This window comes from Eurypyga helias, unplaced genomic scaffold (assembly GCF_000690775.1).
Source record: "Eurypyga helias isolate BGI_N326 unplaced genomic scaffold, ASM69077v1 scaffold36702, whole genome shotgun sequence".
NCBI lineage: Eukaryota > Metazoa > Chordata > Aves > Eurypygiformes > Eurypygidae > Eurypyga > Eurypyga helias.
The window spans coordinates 1,501-25,115 of record NW_010234688.1 but is presented as its reverse complement, the minus strand read 5'-3'; the positions used below and the strand labels follow the sequence as shown (position 1 = coordinate 25,115).

Genomic DNA, 23,615 nt, shown 5'->3' with positions numbered 1-23,615 from the left:
ATTTTGTGGGTCTAAATATATCTTTTTAATTTTTTAGTACTCTATAAGCAGTGAAAAACAGAATTGAGTTTATAGTAAAAACACTACAGACATTATACTAAAACCATGGCATGACTAACATCAGGACATCAAACCATCAAATATATTGGCAAAAATATGATGACAAAAATAGATTATATTTTACCTAGTCAACAGAATGCCCATTATAGCAGCGAGGGAAAGAAACTATTCAGCTTATATAGGAAAGCTTCACGTGTCTGGACTACCTTTAAGACAGTTTCTGTTCTATGTGGCATGCAGACAAGGATGCAAGAAGTGTGTTTTTCTGTCTTAAGGCTTACAGAAGAATGAGGGGATGGCATTAACTGCAGTGCGTTTGCTGTCTACATGTCTTCAGCTTCATTATGTTAGCTATGTAGGCTGATGAACTGTAATTGTTTCCTGGCTACCGTTGGTAGGAGGTAGGGTGACAAAGGGGTTTGGAGCACTGCTAGGTTCCTGTTTCTCTCATTGATCTCTATGAGAACAATCATTATGATAATGATTTTAATCCAAGCTTCTGTAATATAACTGAGAAATAAATGCTTCTTGGTTAATATGCCTCAATTAATGGGTCACCCACTGTAGCTGCAGCAGTTTGGTAGTAAGTAGCTTTCAGGATGTGAGCCCGAATGATTATAGGTTTTCTTTCCCTTTTTAGATGAAATGGATTCATAAGCCTTGCTCAAATGAATCACTCTCGTAGTCATTAATTATAGTATACACATGTTAATGACATCATTATCAGGAGATAACATAATGTCCCAAGGACCACGTGTTACAGTTGTTTCCTGTGCAAACAATTGTGCTTGATAACACAGCCTGTCACACAATGTCAAAAGAAACCACATGGTGTCTTGAAATGATTGTGAAATTATCATGTGTCACAGGCATGTATGTCATAAACAATACCATCATGACTGAATTTTTCATTATCTTCTTGGGTGAGGGATACTGAAGAGAACAAACAATTAAGATCTTGAACATCTCAAATGCAGCACATAATGCAGCACTGAATTGTTTAAAGCATACCCTGTGACTGAATTAAAATACATTAGTCATGAATTGAGGATATGCATAGTACTAGGCATATATTAAGGACCTGGTGAGATTTTTTTTTCCCCTTGTTTTTTATTAAACATAAACAGAAAGGATTTAATTTTCTTAATATTCTGCAATTCAGTTCTCATTTAGCACCTGCTTTTTAGCTTGTATGAGGACTGGATAGTAAGATCATAGGAGAGTTTCCAGTGTAACTCTTACTCTATCAAATGAATCCTTGGTCAAGCAAAAGTCAATGACAAAGATCCTCTGGCCTTCTACAGCACCAGAATTTCATCCACATGGCCTTTCAAACTTTAAAAGAATGAGTGATCTTGCTTGCACTGCTGCAACGAGGCACTGATACAGCGACAATTTCAAGCCCTTGGTTGGCACACGGGTTTTGCTGTTGACAGTCACAGGAACAGAGCTGCTCCCATTACCCAAGGCAGAGGGGCCAGCGGGTGTCCCACAGCCCTTAACTGCTAAACCCTTCCTGGTTTTGCCTCTGCACAGCCCAGCTCATTAAGAAAGACTGAACTCCTTTTTGTTACCTATGGGTTTGGCTATTACCATCTTTTAAAGTTTTCCTTCTCAACCATGAAAGTGACAATTGAGCTATGTATTTTTGATTTTCCTGTTTAACTGAACTGAAAAATGTGATTATTCTCCTTCTGGAAGTAAGCTGTGCACAATTGCCAAGAGCTACGGGTTTGCCAGGCACAGAAAGGTTGAACGGTTTTCCCCAGCCTGCACAAGATGCTTGTTATAGGGTTGCCAGGAGCTCCTTCCCTAATGCTGCTTCCTCAATATGGTTATGTGGGACCTGCTGACAAACAGCTTCCTAGAAGAGCTGTCAATATCATCACCTTCCAGGGCTGTGTTTTTCTTAATCTACAAGACTGTATTTTCAGATGCTCTGATGATAACAATAACGCTGCTTCAGTCATGCCATAATTAGCCATCAGTAATGATGTTGACAAAGGGTGCTACTCAAACTTCATTCCTTCATTGTCTTTCTCTAACCATTGAATTTTCAAAAGTGTCTGTGCTCCTGATGCTACCTGATATGAAAAACAAAAATGAGCAAACCAGCCTCCCTGAAGCAAGACCAAGATAGCTGACAAGCAAATATTTTGTAAAATTTGAAGTTGTAAGACAAGTCACTAAAGCAACATCTTAGTTCACATTTTTGTACTCTATGGTTCCAGGTGATCCAAAAAAAAAGAAAGTGAAAACCATCTCAGAGGCTGATTTTGAATTACATCTTTTCTTACCAGTACATGGATATTCTTGACAGATGACCTGTTTTTACACTTCCTGAGAGGTTTCAATAAGATTAAGATAATGATTCAGATTCCCTTCTGTTTTCACCTGAATTGGAGTAGCAAATCTTCCAACGCTCCCTACAAAACTAATTATTTAAGTTTACTGTCTTGCATTTACCAGCTAGCTCAACCCTGATGCATGTAATAAATCACCAGTGACCCTTTTTTCACCTCTTTGCCTCAAAGTTCCATTACCTGCAAAGGACACCATCTAATTAAAAAGCACAACAGTGGCCTGTTCAGACAGGAGTGTAGACTTTGCGGGGGTGGGGGGAGGGATGGAAAGGGGGAGGGGCAGCAACTGTGTGACTTGATAGGGATTTATTCTGACAAAATCTGAGGCAAGGAACATGAGGTCTGAGAGAGGTGTAAGAGACTAGTGAGATTTATGAGACTGGCAGAGCTGACGACAGAAACGGGAAGAGTTACTCGAGCTTCTAGCAATCTTACAAGCTTTCGAAAGAAAAATCAAAGGATTATTATTTGTTAGAAGCAGTATTAAGAATGTATTTAACTGACAGAGCTGAGAAGGCTTTTCCTTTCTTTAGTGCTGCAGATATGATTGCTTTCCCCCCACCCCCCACCCAGTTCACTGGAGTTCAGCTTCTTAATGAGCTGTTTCTTGTAAGACTAGTTCTGGGCCCTCTGTCTCTTGGTTGATGCTACTTGTACAGAAAAACAGAGTCAAGTAGGCAGCATAAAAACAGGCACATTTCAGGAACGACACAACTGTAAGAAAATTCCAAGTTATCCTTAGAAAACCTCTGTTAAATATAAGTTTGGACCTTTTCTAGCTGTGTAACTGCCTCAAAAGACAGAAGACATATGCCACCTGTTATCTGTAGAAATAATTCAGTGTCTAGACAATCAGGGCATAATTGTAGAAGAATTCAATTGTATTCAAGGATGGTCAGGAATTTTGCAACTTGAACACCTAGAAATAAAGGAAGAAACATAACAATGTTCTCCAAAGGTGTAGAACTTTAACAAGGGATTTTTCATGCCAAGTTTCAAAAAACAGCCAGATTTTTCATCGGTTCACAGAGAGCAGAACTGCAAGAGCTTATCAGGATAAAATCCCAAGATGTTTTTACAGGATCTTAGGTAATATGATAAATCTTTCATTACAAGCAGCCACTTAAAAAAAAAAGAAAAGCTGTATTCAAGTCGTTATTTGCAGAGGAGAAGTAGCAACCCTAGATTGTGTCCTGCCTATATATCATGCAGTCTGGTTTTAGTAAGAAACATAGAAGCATTCACCCATGGGGAAATTCATTAAAAAAGAAGGTCACTAGAAGCTGAATAGAAATTAGTGATAATTTTACTTCATGGTAAATATGAGATTTTTGGCCTCTGATTCAATAATATCAGAACCTTGTGCATTGTATTTTACTTGGCAAAACTATTTTTTTAGTTCTTCATGGAATGTAATAAGGAGCCTGGAATGTATTCGCAGGTGACCACCAGGAAATCCATGTCCCTTAGAGTGAATTTATCTTCGTGAATTTGAATTAGTATTGTTTGGCTGAAAAAAAAGAGTCAGTTTTCAGAATTTTTATAAATTCTCATAATTTTTTCCTTTTTGTTCAGAATTTGCATTATGAAGATTTTTGTAAGCACGTTGGTTTGGGTTTAGAACTGTTCAGTTCAGAACTGTAATATACATCTTTCCTCCTCCTGCTATTCTCCTCCTGTTTTCAGTGTTTTGTAACACCTCAAACTAGGAGATCTCATGTGGTGAAAGCTCCTGGAGTAAGTGAAGCAGTAGTACCGAGTTTTAAAATGAAATATCCCATTTCTGTGTTCATATCATAGTCTTTATAAGATAAGTAATACTAAATATGGCTTAATAAAGGGTTTCTTCAGTACCTGAAGGGGGCCCACAAGGAAGCGGAGGGGGACTTTTTACAAGGGTCTGTAGTGACAGGACAAGGGGCAACGGGTTTAAACTGGAAGTGGAGAGATTTAGATTAGATATCAGGAAGAAGTTCTTCACAGAGAGGGTGGTGAGGCACTGAACAGGTTGCCCAGAGCAGCTGTGGATGCCCCATCCCTGGAAGTGTTCAAGGCCAGGCTGGATGAGGCTTTGAGCAACCTGGTCTAGTGCAAGGTGTCCCTGCCCATGGCAGGGGGGTTGGAGCTAGATGATCTTTAAGGTCCCTTCCAATCCAAACCATTTTATGATTCTATGATTCTGATTCTACAATTAAAGAAGAAATCTAATTGGTTAAGCCAATGGCCATGTGCCTGATTAGTCAGGTCACACAAGGAATTGAAGAGCCTGTGAAGATGATACTGCAAAGCAGTGTCTTTTTGCTTTTAGACAGTATTTGAAATCAGTCTGGATTTATGATAAATGAATTAACATTATTGTCTAAAAAGTGTTTGGTTCTGAATACAGTTTCATAACAGAGGCAGAAGGGAAGTTTGCACAACAGCTGATGGCTCTTGCATTAGTTTATGAATAAAATAAACAGAAAAGTTCCGTGTCATAGGGAAATTTAAATTATGAGTTATGGCTTGCTGAAAATTATGATTTAATTTCTCTGTACTATTTCCAATTGCTTTTGTGGACAGAAAAATCAAATGTTAGATATTTACACAGATAACAGTTGAAAATAAATGATTAGAAATATTCAGAAAGTTCTGTCCATTGGCTATAGATTTCACACATAAATTATTGCCCAGGAACCAGGCTCTGAGGGACCAGACAAGCCATGGCTGACTATGAATCCTCCCACATGTCTCAGGAAGACTATGGTAAAAGCTGAACCAGGAAATCTGCATCTCAGAGTTTGATCCCACCCCTGGTGTCAAACCATAGGCACACTCAGTGTTGTCAGATTCATCATGGGAAACTGAGACATCCTGAGACATCCAATTCAGCTGAATTTTTCACCATTTTCAGATCACCTGTTGGGGGGCCAAGGAAATGAAATGTAGGGCATCCTACTTTCACATCTGGGAACATGAAAGTCATGATTGTTCCTATCCAAGCCTGATCAGCCACCCACCCAGTCTACTGGGTAGGGCTGCACTATAACCAAGGACCAACAAACCCTTTCTATCTTTTAGTCATAAAAAGTGAGAGAGTATCCCAAGAAATTGTGGTTAGATGTGATGAAGAGAAATGCAAATTTCAAAGCCTTGCTTGGCCTTTCTTACATCTTGATGTCCTCATAGCCAGGTTATAAGCTAGAGTGGGGTGAATATTTCTCAGTCTGTTACAGGACATATTTCGTTTTGCAAATCAAATCAAATATTAATTTAAGTAATTGAAGGTAATGAACTAATAGGTTTAGTCCATGTTGGTTTACTTTGCTTCTGTTGTTAACTTTGCCCAAGCCTGTATATACAGTGAAATGCATGTCATGCTAGAAAAACAGAAAAAGGGTAGGAAAAGGCTGAGGCACTTAGGTGAAAGGTTGTGTCCTCAAATAGGCAGTGAGCATTGACTGTGTTGCTTCCTCTGAGTGTTTGTAGTCTCTTTTTCTCATCTTTTGACCATTAATTGAATGCTGAGCTAATAAATCCTTTCCAGCAATTGATTTTGTCAAAGACACCACATTCACATAAAACATTTTGCATCAAAGAACTTAACTGTTCTCTGACAAAAAAATGGCAGTCCAAAGTCCCAACAAGAATGGTTCTGAAAAGCTTCCTAACAGCTTACAAGGAACTCTAAAATGTATTATAGAAAAAACGAGACCACCCCAATAAAACCTGACCTCCATGTGTGTATAACTAGTAAGGCAGTTATATAGTGTATAAACCCACAATATTCCATTTTAAGTGATTATTCCTTTTATAATGGAAAATAATTTTTAAAAATAAAAGCAAAACCCAGAATCACCAAATCAATACTTCAAAATCCTGGATGTCCTAAAGCCAAACTCTTTGTATGAAGATAATATAGTAACTTAAGTAACAAGTTTAGATCTACAGATTGCATTTGTATGGATGCGCGTGTGTGTTTTAAAGATGTGATTTAAAAAGAAACATTTGACAACCTGGTTAAAAAAAAAATCAGACAAGCATTTTCATATTGCCCCTGTAACTAGGTGCTTCATTTATCATATTCAGCATCCGTCATATACAGTATGTCAAACCATACTTAGAAGCATGACTTCCTTCTTACTTTGCTGGTGTTTACATTATCACCACTGCCATTTTGGCTTCTGCTTTTGGGTATTCGTTCTGTATGTGAAAGAGGGAATGGGAGTTCCTACTCATCTGAAACACAATTTAAAGGAAAAAAATACACCAAGTCCTTTGAACTCCATATAACGTTCATGCTGTGTAGAGGTACTGTGGAGGAAAGAGACCTGCAGCCCTGTGCCATGTGCTTTGTTCATAAGATGGATGGCTATAATTTACTCCTGCCTGAAACACTAGTATTTACGATGCCTTTCCTTGGCCAAGGGGTAAAAACCGTCTCCAGAGAAATAGAAACATTTTTTAAAGAGTGTATTGAAAAGAAAAATACACAGGACAGCTGAAGGTCAATGGAAGAAGGCGATGAGGGTTGCTTTGTCTCCTTTTCCAGGTAATGAAATAATTCCCCTTATCTGACTCCATGGAAAATTTTTTTCCCCCTCTCTTATTCACTCACACACATGCATATGCATGCATGCAAGCACACACACAAATACCCCTTGACCCCAGTTATGTAAGAAGATCCCAGTTATGTAGCAGGATATGGTCAACATCAGGAACAGTAGTGTAGAATTGGGCTTTAAAACTCCTTTCCAGCTGTACTCCAGCTCACAGCTGGATTAGCATATTGGCTGCTTTGAATAAGCCAAAATAATCATAACCCTGGTTCAAGATACGGTCTCGTTCCACTGGCCTTAGGCATTTGGGTACTGGAGCCAAACTGTCAGCCATTGCTTTTGCCTGGAAGCTTTATTAATTGTTCAGTGTAATAGTCTCAAAATACTCAGTGTAAGGTCTATCCTTTAGATTTGATAAAACATTGCAACAGCATGGCAGCAGTGACAGTAAAAAGCATGAAAAAAAAAACAAGGGAGGGGTCCTAATTTTAGATTTAATCAAAGTAAGCAAGAATTTTCCTTTCTGATTTTCTACTGTAAGAGCTGCTACTTATTGTGGGTCAATGTAACTCGCAAAAGTATTCTACTGGATATCTTTATAAATATTGTTTATTGAATCATAGAATCATAGAATGGTTTGGGTTGGAAGGGACCTTAAAGATCATCTAGTCCCACCCCCCCTGCCATAGGCAGGGACACCTTCCACTAGACCAGGTTGCTCAAAGCCTCATCCAGCCTGGCCTTGAACATTTCCAGGGATGGGGCATCCACAGCTGCTCTGGGCAACCTGTTCAGTGCCTCACCACCCTCTCTGTGAAGAATTTCTTCCTGACATCTAATCTAAACCTCCCTGATTTCAATTTGTACCCATTACCCCTTGTCCTATCACTACAGGCTCTTGTAAAAAGTCCTCTCCCAGCACTTTTGTAGGCCCCCTTCAGATACTGGAAAGCTGCAATGAGGTCTCCTGGGAGCCTCCTCTTCTCCAGGCTGAACAAGCCCAATTCTTGCAGCCTTGCATCATAGGAGAGGTGCTCCAGCCCTCTAATCATCTGCGTGGCCCTCCTCTGGACCTGCTCCAAGTGGTCAATATCCTTCTGATATTGAGGGCTCCACAGTTGAAACCCTCTTTGCTTTTCTTTACTAGTATTTCCCTCCTTCCATATGACATATATAAAGAAAATTGAGTACACAAGTTACCTACCAGTTTTTCCTAGACTGTGCAGCCTTATGCTGGTTCCCCACTCTTCTAGAAATGTTTTACCGACCAGCTTAAGAGACCTGTTTTCCCTGCAGAATCTGCTTGCATGCCTAGCAGCCAAAGTAGAAAATAGACCTCATGGTGGAAAATAAAAGACAGACTGGATCAGGAATCAGGTTTGTTGTTTTTCAGAAACAAGCAGAACTCATACTCCATAGATGGTCAGACCATCCCTAAACCACCTCCTGAAGGTCCCTGGGGTAAGGGGCAAATATTAGAATTTTAACTAGAGAAACCGGATTGATGTCCATTAAAATAAAGATCTTGAGAGCTTTTTATTAGGATGTTATTTTCCCCAGCTGAATCTTTCCTGTCTTTCTGGAGATAGTAACATTTATTGTCATGCTGAATCTCCTCAGTTAAGAGAATGTAGAATTTTAAACTCTTAGCACTTGATTCATCTGAATTTAGGCTAGACTTCTGTTGGTTGGTTGTAAAAGCCTCAGCAGTTCACCCTGAGCTCCTTATATCATCAATAAGAAGCCATTCATCATCTTTAAAGCAAGATAAATGGCCCTCTGGAAGGTCTTGTTTCTCCCCAAGGACTGCTACAGAAGTCCTCATTTCACTAGCTAAAGCCTTGGATGACTAATTTTTCCCATGTGAAGATAGGTTGAGATGAATGCCACTGACTGGTTCCATGAACATGCTCCACCTCCATGCACAGGTGAATGCTTTTGTATATATATATATATATACAGTGCAATAATGCTTTTCTGTTAGTATTAATATGCAGAATATATATATTTATATTGTTTGTGCTAATGTACTTATATAGAGAATGCCAACACACATCGAGAGTAGTATCTTGCTGATTTTAATATATTCGTGTTCTGTTCCCAATATCAGAGTATCAGATGCTATTGGCCTATTTGTATCTATCTAGACATCAAAAATGTATTTCACTCTGAAAGGCTAGATGAGACTAGCTCTACCACAGCTCTCTTATACATCAGCACATAGTATTTCATGGCTTTTTAGCTCAGAACTGAGCTGTTACAAACCCAAGCCACCGTGCTTAAAAGTATACTTACTTGCATGAATGAGCGGTGAATGAAAACCATTAATGTCCCAGCATGCACTGCTCACCAATACTCATTTTTGTTGTAGCCAGACTTTTTCAGTGTGTTTCTGCTTCATTTAAACCCATCAATACCTCAATTAGTGCTTGCTTCTCTTACCCTGGGAGGAACATTTACACATGTCACTTCACAGCTTCCAAAATCTAAAGGACCCACAGGAATTGCTGGGTCATAAAATATATCCTGATTAAAGTTTGTGCTTTCCAGTGACTTTCTGCCTTTTTTTTTTTGTTTGTTTGTTTTCTAAACCTGTAATCTGTTTGGGTATTTTTAATGAAAGTACACAAATGGAAAGTTTAAAGCCTAGCAACTTGTGAGAAAATGAGCACTCGCCCATGTGATTCTAATTTCTAGTTTTTACTGATTTTCATTCAGTAAATCACAAAAAAAATAGAGCGCTGTTTTTATAATTATGATCACGGTAACCTCATTTAACATTAAAACTTGATGCCATCTTGATGGTAGACTGAATTCAATTTAAGATCAAAGCATTGGAGAAGTTATCTAAAATTATACCTGCTCTTTCCAGCCTGACTTTTATAGAGGGTGATGAAAGATCATAATTGATTTGGAATAAAAAATGAGCCAAAAAATTTATACTTCATGGATAAATGTTTTTAATACTAATTTTTAGGCAAACATACTTTTCAATAATGGTGACGATGGCAACAAGAATATTGTTCATTAATTTCTTGTGAAGGAAGAAGGTCTTCGTCTAAGTCTTCATAAATCACAATTATATTGTTACTAATGTAATTTTGTATAGATCTTTGATCATTTAACTTTGTTTTGACAATTAGCCAAGCTTTGCTGAATCTGATTTTCCAGTGCCTCATGTGGATTACCATAGTTTGTCGCAAATTTCCACAGGCTTTTACTGTAACTGACTGCAGGGAACAAAGCTGTCAGCTTATCATTTCCCATTTTCTTTCTCTTGGTTATTAGGAAGTGCAGTTAGACAAAATGGGAATTGAAGCTGCATGGCAAAGTGAAAGAAAGTCGCATTCATTTCAGAACCATGTCAAAGTCAAAGGAAAGACCGAGGACTGTAAGAAGCTGCTGGTCTCATGTGTATCATTTGAAGACAGCAGTTTGCACTGTACAAACATAAGCTAATGCAAGAAAAGACCTCAGGAAGACAAAAGAATTGCCTTTGCGGTTTGAGAGAAAAGACCTTTTTTATTTTATTAATGTGTCTTTTGGTTAAAATTCATAGTTGTCATGCAAAATAAATCAACTTCTTTTCCTATAATGTGACCTGAAACCACTTCTGAGTGAATAAGATATGAACCCTAAATGTTCACAGCCTTTACCCTGACATATTCAATCAGATCATGAGGCGCTGGTGAAGCTGCCAAGTACTTAAGACGTCATTGTCATTCTTATTAAGGCTTAGCATCAAACAAGGCCTGTTCTATCTTGGAAACACATGTTTGAATAATACTTATAATCAAAGTAACTTCATTTATATCAGTGGAATAGCTAGCTGAAGTGGTACTTTAGGGTGTGCAGAATCCTTATTCATTCCCACTCAATGATTTACCTCTTTCTAGAATTTTTTTCAAAGATTACCTTGTATGGATGTCCTAATATCTTAACAATGCATTTTTTATGTACCATTAAGTCTCTTGTGTTGATGTAGGATTTGTAATGGAAACCTAGGGAGCTGGGACATGGACTGGTCATGCCAGTGTTTAATTTCTCTCAATTATTTATATATCATAATTCTTACAGACATCATGCTTCACTAAATAGAAACATAAAGGAAGTTTCTGCTGTGTAGTCTCTTTCCACAGCAGTACTGTTTTTCATACTGTTATGTGAGAAAATTATTTTGCTAATAGAACTGCTTATGAAGCTCTTCCCTATTGTCCAAAAATCCATTCATCTAACAGTTATTAATGGAAGTGTTCAAAAATCTACTAGCCCTCTTTTTACTACAAGTTGGGGGAAGAAGGTAATCTAGTTTGCTTTGTTTTAAAAATATTTTCAGGAATATATTTATCAATACATTTCCTGAATTTATTTCATATAAGCTGTAGATGCGTGAAACTAAACTGAGTAAATAATTCTGTCATATTAATTCATCAAATTCTTCTCTCCTCAAATTTCTCAGGTTTGTATGTTTGAAATTATTTTTTCTAGTCTGGAATCTCAGTAGCAATTAATATCAAGACATTTGTTTTTTGAATTTTAAATTCATGGCATGTTGATTAGTTATGTAATTCACGCAGTATTGTTTCTATTTGAGAGCTACGTTACTTACACAGTAAATCCTTTACTAATTCCAAGCAATATAATAAAATATTGCATTCAAAATTCACATTCATTAAATATTTTAAATTGAATTTTTAAAATATTTATCCTAAAAGAACATGTATCTGAGGAGGTTCACAACAAAGGCACATGAATAGGTGACAAACATGAAGTTCATTTACAAAATCAGTGAATATTGGTAGAAAAATAGTTATTGTTAATTATGGTCCATTATTTCTGTGAAAATAACTTGTATTCATAAAAATGTGATGCTTATTTTTATGTTGACATATTTCTTTCACCCTTTGAGACATGCAGTTTATTTTCTGGTCTTGGGCATCTCCTGAGCATTATTTTCACCTGCTGGAGTGGTCACAGTTTTACCAAGAAACGTTGTGCTTAAATTGAAGTATTTGAGCAGACCTATTGATTTAATATTCTATGCTAAATTCAGGACACCATTTGAATTCTGGAGAGATGCTACTAAGTAATCAAAAATGTCATTTTGGGGAAAACAGAAAGGGAATACTGAAGTTATAAGAACAATTTTAGCAATGCACTCACTGACTCCTGGAAGTCTACTAAATTTGAAAATAAATTAGCAAATAGAGATCAGTTAATTAGAGTGTAAGAGTTAGTCTCCCTTAAATATAAGTAATGAATTTGTATGTGCTTTCTTTTCTTGAGCTGATGTGGATTGAGGAAGAGGGAATTTGGTATTAAGGTAGAAAAATCTCATTTGTCATGTAGAGAAGAGTACGCTTACCGTGGCTGACCAGCATGAGAGGACATGCTGTATTTGGCTTAAATGTTCAATTGGAATTTAAATTCATTTTTTCAATATATATATTCATTTCAGCTTTAATGCAGTTTTGTCTTATCACAAGTCCTGCCCTCATTCATGGTTATTTTTACCCAAGGGTGTTTAAACTATATCAGAGGGCCATAGTCCTCTGTTCTAAAAAGCAGATGGCGTTCATCTTCCCCCATTACAGAACTAGTGTGCACATCTCTGCAACTGAACAAGGCATTGCAGGTTCCTCAACTATCAGTGTAAAGAAGAGGCTTTTGAGGGCATCTGGTTAGGTGAACAGAACTCTGTATCTTTCTTTCCACTGAGGAAGTCTACGGTGCCTAGCTTGGCATAGATGCTTGGAAGATAAATCCCACTATAGTGACAGACATTTCTCCAAACTGGCCAGTTTGAGCATGCTCCAGTGAAGGAGCCGAGTTACATGGGAGGACATTCTGCCAGAGCAGAGATCTTCAGACCGAGAGAAGTGGAAACATGGTGAGACATCTTGATATGCTTGGAGTCACGTCACTGACAGAGTCCAGGATGTGTGTTACCGAGCACACTCTCAATTTCTCACTGTGTTCAGTTGTCTCCACATCTCTATATAATTTGATTTATTTATCTACTGCATCTTTTTCATCCTCTTTATCAAGAGCAACTTGAATCTTCATTAATGTTCGGCTATGATAAGCAATCTAACTTTCAATACAGCTCAGAGCACACTGTAGAGTATCACAGGCATCTCTCCATTGATTGTGGAGCTGACTGTGTTGTATTTCTCTCTCACCACAGTCAGCTTGCTAGAAAAATAATATTCGGAGACTACAGATAGCAATAGTTCTTAAATGTACTGAGAACTTCAGTCAGTCTTAAAATCTCTTAAGGATGCTACAAGGATATTTTGTGTTTAATTAAAAATAGCAACCTTTTAATTTGCTTTCTTCCCACATGGCTATTTCCATCTATGAGCTAAAAAAAAGAAAAAAATCCTTATCCTTGCACACACCAGCTCCTTCCATTATTTTTTAAATTAATGTGAGTTTCGGTTTTCTAGTACTCATGAAGGTTTATTCCAAAAGGATTCAAAAGTTACTGTTACTTTGCTCAAGGTTCACCTAACTTACTATAGCCTTGGACAATGAGACTAGTCTTTGTCAAGGTAATTAGATGTTTTAATTTATATTTGCATTTAATTCCTGATGAAACACTCAGCAGTAGCAGAGAAAAGTGAGAGTAAGTACTTTTTACTGAACCTCAGGAAAGGCCCAGGTTCCGTTTTCTTCAAGTGTGGGACAAAACGTTCTTGTTTTGTCTGATCCAGTTCCATGATTCTTAAGAGTAACCTCGACTGCTGAATGTTGCACATCAATTTTTAATGATGAAGTTGTTAATACTATAAAGCAGTGTGATTACTCCTTACTCGGTTGTTACAAAGAAAGCAGAAAACATTGGTCTGACCTGGGAAAATGAATAAAAAAATCAGCTTTCCAAATGGAAGGCCAGTTTTAAACAGAGAAGTCTCCTAGATTAATGCTGCTGGTAGCAATATGCATGCCTTGATAATGGAAATCACCATAAACCCTAAACTGTAGCTTCTATTTTGTCCAGTTTTGACCAATAGACCTTTAATAATGCCCGGCACCACATGGCATGCTACAGAGAAAAATGTGAAGAACCCCAGAAGATTAATTAATTTGTCCCATAGGGAAGCCTACTTCAAAATCCAGGAACATGACAATATGCATTCCTTGAATATGTGCAGCAACATGCCCTTCCCTTCCAATATTCTCTTACATTAATACATATCATTATATGTGTGTGTATATAATGCATATTTGAAGAGATATAAAGGATACACACACTTAATATGGCTTCTGAGTCATCTCACTATATTTCTAAATGTCTTCACATTTTTTAAGATATCCTGTGAGAATCTCTCATGCATATATAGTACAGATTTAATTTGCCTATTTACTGTTTTCCAGATTATTTTGGCAGTTAAGAGAGAGCATATTTATCTCACTTGTTTGAATCAGTAATATGATTAAAGATAGTTGGAGGATGAAGAAACACATTGCCTAAAATATTTTTGGGATGTGGCTTTGTTACCAGAAATCTTTTGACATGGAGGAAGATAAAAAGAAGAGCTTATGGTTTAGGATCATTGGAGATAAATTGTGAAGAGTAAAAAATCAGCTTTGGAGGAAGGGGAAATATTTAGCTGTGAGGCATTGCTATGGCAATAAGGAATCTGTGTGGAAGATTATGTGAGAGGAAGGAAAGGATAAGCAGGGATAAAGCTGTATCTGAGGAATAAAGTCATCTTTCTTTACTTTTTTTTTATGCTGTTCTTATTAAGAAAGTCTGCTAGAAAAAAAAGTGATCGTCATAATCTAGACTATGTTCTTTAAAATGCAAGCAGGATAGTCAGTGTTTGGTTTGCCGTTGTCATCCATTAGGGGACTTTTGGTAGACAACTGTTTAGGAGACCTTAAAGTACGGAAGGAGTCTCTGAGACAGGTTTCTCAAGGTCCATGGGATTTAAACTCAAATCCAAAGGTCCTGTTTTCCCATGAAACAGGAGGAAGATAGACCTGCCAGTGCATGGCTCACCAGCTCTGAATGCTGAGCCCTCCCGCCTGGGAGCACAGGCCCCCTGGTAGATCAGGTACCTCGTGAGGAGGCGCATATCACCCTTCAGCTCCGGGGTGGGCTAAGCTCAGGCTCCCTCCTTCACCAGAGAAATTCAAAGTAGGAGATACTACTGGAAAGAAGGACCACAGCTGTAGAGAAAATAATTTAGGTGACTTGGGAAGTTGGCATGATTTAATTAGGGATGGGAAATGAGATTGAAGGAAGAAGATGTTGCTGTAGGGTTTAGGGAACATGTGAGATCCTGAGGAATTTGCAGCAAGAAGAGGAGAGGAAGAGGTGAAGGGGACTGGAGTATGTTGCATTGAGGAAAAATGAGGGAAACGTGAAGAGGTGCAGCACATGAAAAAGGAAGGAACATGTGGGAGACTTGGGAGATTATGGAAGGATGAAAGGTGGTAGCACAAGGTAACGATGGTAATGTCGACTCCTTAATAGCCTGCCACTCATTTGAATTGGAACTCTTATTAATAAAAAAAATGCATTAAAGGATATATTGGGCAGTTTCAGGTGTTGCAGATGAGAACAGATATGTTCAAGTACATATACCTGCGCATACAGGGCCCACAGGCCCACAGCTACGTAGGCCTGCTGCGCTAGCTTCTGTGTTTGGAGGCAACAAAGACATGGTCACAGAAAGTGACCTTCTGAAAGTAACCTCTTTGTGGGTACTACTGCTTGGACAGATGCCAGCTAAAAGTGAAGCTATTTTCATTTTCTGTAAGATGGAATCAGACTTGTCCTAATTTTCTATTCTGATTATTCATCATTTCTTCTCTTGGAATCCTCATCTGACAAAACAGTTAAACAAGACGTAATTCACTGAAAATGTGTACCAGTGCCTAAAGAGCCTCACATCTCACACAAGACCTTTCTAAGAGTTCTTCCTGTAATTAGATCCCATTTGTAACTCCAACCCACAGTTCCACAGCCCTGTTAATATTCAGACTGGTTTATTTTGGTTCAGGAAGGCTTTGAACAGAAAGGGCTGCATCCTGACATATTGTCATATCCAAGCATCAATAGCTCTGGCATGTGAAAAGGTCATGCCACCAAGCATTAACATTTCTGAACAGCAATTATAGTAATTCATTTAAATCAGATTGGGGTTTTTTTCCCTGACCGGTAGCAATTGATGCAATCTCCTACATGGAAGAAAGACTGGGAAGGCCTCAAATCAGGTCCTGTGCCAATGTCATCTTCTTAAAATAGAGACGCAGAGAAGTTCAGACGGAATGAGTGAGTTCTGATAAGAAGAGGCAAGTCTTCATGCATAAAAACAAGGAGAGTGGGGCTATTGCAGGAGGCAGCCCTGGAGTGTGAAAGCTTAGAGAAAGGGCTCTTTACTGCCACCTTACATGCTTTGAAAGGAGTGGACCTATTCATTCAGAATAGAGCAGTTCTGTGTGCTGTCCAGAGCTTTCCAGTTTCTCCCAGGCTGGGAAATGGCCAGAACTGAAAGATAGGCTCATGGTCTTTGATTCTTCCTACTCACAAATGTCCAGATACTATTAATTGGTGGACAAATCATATGGGAAGGAAAGGACAGTCTACTGAGAACACCAAAGAGACCATCGTGTTTCCAAAATGCAATGTTTTGAGAGGTTTGCAGTAAAACACTCGGAGGAATTTTTCTTCCTATTTCCAGAAAATTCTTATTCCAAATATGAAAATACTCGGGGTTTAAGCCTATTCTTGTTATCAAGAGAGTACCTTTTTCAACATAATTTTTTTTAAATCCTGAATGACTAGGTTGACAGTTTTGTCCAAACCAATCTGCAAATATCTTCTGAACACAATGAAAATTCCAATCTGGCTAGGTTTATTGTCAGTTTACTTACACTTTCAGTTCAATACAGTTTAACTGTGCACTCAGCACATACATGGAGTGTAAGCTCTTTGGTGCAGAGCCTTTCTTTTAATTTTGTAGAGTTCCTGGTTTAATTGAGCCCTCATTTTGATAGGTCATTACTGTCATACAAAATGGTAGAGCATGTATCTGTCAGTAAATAAAACAGTAGCTCATCAGAAGAAATAAGAGATTTTTATCAGTTCTTTATTGGCCCCATAACTGAATGCTTATTGTTTACAGTACCTTTATGTACTATGAATATTTTAATTCTGTTACAAGTTGTCATGTGAGCAGCAAAACAAATGGAATCAGGATTCCTTTGGATTTACATCTCCTTGTTTCTACAACCCCACTGTCCAGTATTAGCTCCTCTCTGCTAAGTCCCTTTGAGGCCCATCTTCAGTCTTAAATAAATTCTCTTGCAAAGAAATTAAAGTAAAATAATTTCTCGCATTTTTGACCATCTGGTCAAATATGGAAAACCTGAGACCCTGTTTGAAGGTCCAATGCCTTAGTCAGCTCACTCAAGAGCGATTTTTTTGTTTTGTTTTGTCTGGTTTTAGTTCCAGCTATGATAACTTCCTATCCAAATACCACCTTGGCAACGCAAGGTCAAAAGAAGGAAATGAGCTGCACGGCACATGGAGAGAAGCCCATCATAGTCCGCTGGGAAAAAGAAGACCGAATCATTAACCCTGAAATGTCCCGTTACCTTGTTTCCACCAAGGAAGTTGGAGATGAAGTGATTTCTACTTTGCAGGTAAGAAAACAGAGAGACTCACGACCCATCCACACACATGGGAGTGTTGCTTGATTTTGTGTTGGTAGGGATGCACATCTGCCTCTGTCCTACAAGGTCAGAGCCCCACTACTCTTGGACAGTTAGCAGCAAGAGGAAGTAGAGCATCCCACCTCCCAGAAAAATTAGTCTCCATCTTCCCATGCTCCAGAGGCAGCGAGAGAGAGAGCCTGGCTCGCGGCCCCCACAGTCCTTTATGCCTTCCTGGGGCAGCACAGCTCAGTTCTAAGTACACTGCTCCAAGTGCTGAGTGAATATCTGACCACTAGCTTTGAAGTGTGTCCAGCTCACCTTCACCAGAATTACTAATCTGTTTTGAGATAAAAATGCTGTCTTTATAAAGTAGCTTTTCTTCCTCCCTTTAACTTTATGGGGCTTGTGAGGACATTTTACAGTCAGATTAGTCATTGGATTCAAAATGAGAGGGAAGGAAAGGGTATGTGTAGATACGTAAGAGAATATCTACTGCTGCAGGTAGTGTTTGGCACTTATTGTACCCAGTAGCAGAATCACCTAGCAAATGGTCATAGTCTGCACTTTCACTTCTGCTTCTGTGACAGTCAGCTGTCTGGTGGTTTGGGAACCACGCATCTCAGCTTGCCTGACAAATCAGTATGTAGACTACGTTAACTACTAAGTGGCTGACCTGGATTAGACTGAGGGGCCACATGAGTTGCACTGTTGTTTTGGAGACTTAAGTTTCCCCCAAATGCCATGGAAGCTCAGGAAACTTCTGTTGTTCTGGCTTTTCCACTCAAATTTAAATTTTCCATTTCTCATTCACATTCTTAAAAGCATTTTTACCAGGCTCAAGGAAATAATTTTCTAGCTCTCCGGTGGTTGTCTGTATCGTAGTGTAACTCTTAAGGTACCTCTCTTTCTTTACTAGCCAAAAATTGTGTCAGATGATATTCAGTAAAAACCTGGTTTTGCTCTTTGTGAGGGAGCTTTGTCATTGATTTCTATGAGGAATAATAAGTTCTATGTGTGACTTTGTTCGTGTTAGTATATTTGTGTTACGAATAATATTTAATTATAGGATAGACCTCTAGAACTGTCTGCCCTCATTCGTCTTATTGACTTTAATAAGATAATGCCTGGATGCACAGCAGTATTTCTTTTTGGAAGGCTGGAGACCTGCTTGGAGAATTCTCTTCTGAAGCAGTTGTGTACGGTAGTGGCGTTCTACATCCATATGTATGTTACATACAGAACTTTTGTCTTCTGAGAGATAAAATGCTCAAAAAATAGAAAATTACAGGATTAAGGTTTTCTCTGAAGGTTTTAACTCAGTGCTTTTGCATGTGTGCATGATGATGTGATCTTTAGTTGTATACTCAGCTTTTATTTTTTCTGCAGGACCCCTGCCTCAGTCAGGCATGACTTGGATTTTCTCTGGAGTTGAATTAGGGCTGAGTAATGAAAGACACTGTGTGATGCAAGGCTGATCATTGAAACCAAACTTTTCACAGGTGGCCAATAATTGTGTGTTCTTTGTTTTCTAGGTACTTGCCTTGAGCCCTTGGGGTCTGATTTGCAGAAGTACTAAGCCCTCATAGCTGCAGCTTAACTCAATGGAAGCTGTTATGAACACATGAAATGCTATTTATTGCTAAGGACTCTGAGGGGGGAAAAGAAGACCCTAGAAGTATCAAATTGGGCTCTGAAATTTTTTTGTTTTCTATCTTAAAGGTCAGCCACATGTGCAACTTCACACAGCTTGACAAGTTATCTCATCTCAGATGATAACTTTCCAATATCCTTGTAGCGAGTGGGAAATTAATCCCTTTATCTTAACCAGTGGTGAATGAGAGTTGTGCTCATATTACCTTGGTTTTGCTGAGGAATAAAGAGCACGTGAAGTTGCCATGGTTCAGTTAATATGTGGCAACTTATCAAGCAGCCACAAACATTAGCATCTGTCTGGTTCCTTAATTCCCCGTACGAAATGGTGGTAATACTCTTCATGATGTCAGGGTTTATGAAAATAAATTCACTCCTGTTTCTGAAATGGGAATTGCATAGGTGAATGCCACAGAAAGGGCTATGAGAAAATTAATAGGTCTATCTTCAAGGCACAGTTTGAACTGTGTGCAGTAAATAAAGTGTGGAGCAGCACACTGAAAGATGAGAAGAAAATGGTATTTGGAATATCTGATGATTTTTTTTTTTAAATCCTCTCCCTATTGAACGTTGAATGAAGCAGTGGTCCTGTAGAAAAATATCATTATAATTATGTATGTAGAGACTGTAAAACTTTCAACATTATTAAACAAATATTGAAAAGAAAGACCAGCCAAAATTTTATTATGAGGCAACATGCTGAATGCTACAGGGTTCACCACTAGTGTTTGAAGCTTTATTTCCTTCACACAGACTTCAGCCACTTGAGTTATTTTCAGAAATAACTGGAAAAATTTGGAGGCAGCAGGAGGCACCATTTTGTACGGAAAATTTCAGCCAACGGTTAAATACTTGGCAAACTTACGAGTAACTGCAAACAAGACTCCTAATGAGAAGCTACAGGAATAGGTGGTGCTCCAAATCCTGACAACACATGTAGAGCTGATAGCTTGCTTCCTCAACCCAGGTGTTGCTGATTTTGATAATCTTGGTATTTTGGAAGCTTTATTATGCATATGTATGTATGTGTATAACATGCAATATCTATTTATTACTGTCAAGTAAAGCAGTTTGTACAATTTTTCTTGCACCATACAGAAAAGCTGTTGGTTTATTTTCTCTGCATGCTGTTCAATCAATCACTTCTTTTCAAACCACCTATAGATTTTGCCAACTGTGCGTGAAGATTCTGGCTTCTTTTCCTGCCACGCCATCAATTCTTATGGGGAGGATCGTGGAATAATTCAGCTCACTGTGCAAGGTAGGAAGAGGACAACGTAAGGAAAAAAACACAGCTATTGTAGTACAGTAAGTGTACACCGTCCTCAGAAATCTGTTGGGGAGGGAGGCTCTGATTCCTAATTAAATGTATTCCTCATTGTCAAAGAAATGAGGAGCCACGTTAAGATGCTCAGTCTTTCATTTTCTAGCATCACAGACTAAATCAAAATAAAGAATAAGCTTGAGTCTTTCTAGATCAGTACAAATTAATAAGGAGAATTCTTCTTAAACATACTAGCTGACAACCTACTAAAGATACTTAAAACTATCATCTCCAGTAGGGACAGTGGCTACAAGGGGGTTACTTTTTAGGGGAAGAGCGCTACATTTGTTTTTAAAGAACAAACGTCCTTAAGACCCATGTCTGAAACAAAGCAAAAGCGATCTGACTACCTCTAGAGAAATGTAAAACCTCCTATGGATCTTTAAAGAAAATATTTCAAGTCTAATCAGTCAAAATAAATTGTAATCAGTTTGCACAAATCACACTCTAGGAACTTAGGTTGCCTGGGACTGGGCTTCCCCTCCCACAGGGTTTCGCTAAGGCAGCAAGTCCTGGAGTGGTCGAGGTGACAGCATTTGAGATGTAGGGCACGGGCAGGACTCAGCCACCGGCTACTGCTTATTTCTGTGCCATGCTTGTTCCTGTGCTTGTATGCCTCTGAGCACACACAACAGATTTCTAGGACTTGCAAATTTCTTTCTCCCCACTCAAGTAACTGCAGATGTCAGTGAATGCCTAAGGGAGCCCTGTAAAATAATTTGGGTGGAGTGTGCAGACAGGTTCTCAGTTACACCATTGTTTGTTTAAACTGCTTTGGCAATTTAAAGGGGCTTTAGAATGGGTATAAATGCTATTTATTTACATCCTTAACTCTAGAGGCAGAAAGAGGGTTTAGTGTAATTTTTAAACTGCTACCAAATTATTCTTTTATTAAATGAAGACTTTTAAACATAGAAATTTTACTCCCTCCCCCCATCACATTTAGCACTTTTAAGTTTAGTATTCATATTTCTACAATCACCTTTTGTGTAAAAACTGTAGAAGTATCAGTGAAACCTGGTTTTCAAGGCAAAAACATTGTCTAGCATGAGCAGTCCGATCTGGAGTGCTTTTAAGGAGGTGCAGCTCTGTTGCATATAAGGAGGTTAAGTAGAAGTCAGTACTCAAGATTACATCAGTGATTCCTAGTTGAAAAGTGACTTTTCCTCCCTCTGTTGAGTACTCTTCAGCAGGTGATTAACTGGCTCAGGGTACTAATGAGTGACCAAGAAAACACCATGAGAGCTTACCACCAGTAAGCTGTGCCAGTGTCACGCTCATTAATGTAATCTTGTTACGACTACGGGCTTTCTTCCGACTAAAACTGTGTGTGTATGTTTACTCAGAGCCCCCCGACCCTCCTGAAATAGAAATCCGAGAGGTGAGAGCACGCAGTATTGCCCTCAGGTGGACCATGGGATTTGATGGAAACAGCCCAATCACCGGCTATGATATTGAGTGCAAGAACAAGTCGGGTAAGAAATAATCTTCCTCTGAATTAACCCCCATTGCTAGTCATTCATCACTGAGTTTCTGTCCTGAAAGATAAGTCATAAATTGAAACTGCCTGATGGAAATTTTTACCATGGTTTGTTTAATCTTCCACAGTAAGATTTATCTTCATTTGTTGTCTTTTTTTTTGTTTGTTCTTTTTTTTATTATTATTTTTTGAGGTAAGGATGTTAAGTTTAGCAATTGCTGATTTTCCCTTTTACCAAAGAAACCTACACGTAATGGGGACAAAATTTGTTGTAAAACAAGACATTCTAAGTCACAGCTGGTATGATGGTTTTGCTAGCTGATTCTTGGTCACTGCTATATCTTTCCTCCATTTGGATTTTTTTTTTTTTCTTCTAATATTCTGGTTTTCCTTATAGAAAAATTCCTGCCTTTGCAAATTACCTTTTTGGGTTGTGCTGATTTTTAGAACTTTCTATCAATATATATGAGTGCATGACATCTTCCCTGGAAAGGTAGCAGTGAAAAAGGGCAGCTATGAGAATTTCTAGATGAAGAAAGCTGTGCAGTAGTTTGCTGAAGTACCAAGCAGAGTTTTTAGTAACATACTGGAAAATACTCCAAAGGCAAGCCAGTGTGAGCAGACACCTTCCTGCTAGGTCACCATATAGTGAACCAATGAACATCTGTTAAGATGAATGAGGTAAATAGTTAAAAAAAAATACAACCCCTTAAGTCAGGAAAACATTCCTGTCCTGGTATGTATTAAGCCCAAAAAATGTTCACTGTCTATTGAAATCTAAAATCATTCAAGGTCTGCTGGAACTGTGCTTGTGATGTGAGATAATACTTAAAATTGGGCACACTGACAAGCACTGTCCCTGAGTCAGGTTTTGAGAAAGGGACTAGATAGGAAGTTGCAATGGAACAATGTTTTCATGTTTTAAATATGATTAAAAGACACTGAGAAATTAAATTGTACTGGTTTGTGTTGGAGTTTGTTGCACTATTCATAAGGGGACGTGGTCCATTAATAGGAACGATCTATGTGTGGTTATCAGTGAAACAATCTGCTTATCAAAGCAACCATAGCACATTTCTAGTCTCCCCTCATTAGTTCTGAGATGTAAAAATGTACTTGTTCATAAAATTCTAAAATTTGCCAAATGAAAAAAAAAGAAGTCTACCCATCTTTACTGTTTTCCATTTGCCTACGTTGTGGATTTCCCTTATGCTTTACTAGCTCAGGCAAAAATAGTGTGATGCTTTTATTACTAGGTAAAATATTTTCAAGACTGTTAAATCGTTGGTCACCTTTTTTGCATTGGCTTTTTAAATGAAATTGAAAATGTAGAGGTGAGCACGGTACCTGAAAGATTACTAGTAATAATTCCCCACTGAGGCTGGTGTCAGGAACCACAGCTTTAAAGATGCAGATGAGGCAAGGATGCCTTCAAGGGACATGTATACCTAAAAGTTACTAGGCTTTGTTTTCTTTTTGATTCTTCTCCTTTCCTTCCAACCACCCATCTGCTCCTGACAGTTTTTGAA

At 38.3% G+C, this 23,615-nt stretch overlaps 1 protein-coding gene across 1 annotated transcript in view; it reads left to right on the top strand.

Moving 5' to 3' along the window:
* LOC104505811 (Down syndrome cell adhesion molecule) overlaps positions 1-22,081 on the top strand; it is a gene marked incomplete at both ends in the record, with an annotated part of 63,739 nt that extends 41,658 nt beyond the window's left edge. Inside the window, 3 exons of the mRNA XM_010146526.1 lie at positions 17,424-17,620; positions 20,447-20,543; positions 21,953-22,081. Coding sequence (XP_010144828.1) covers positions 17,424-17,620; positions 20,447-20,543; positions 21,953-22,081 — 423 coding nt within the window. The remainder of the gene's footprint in view (positions 1-17,423; positions 17,621-20,446; positions 20,544-21,952) is intronic.
* Positions 22,082-23,615: the final 1,534 nt, after the last annotated feature.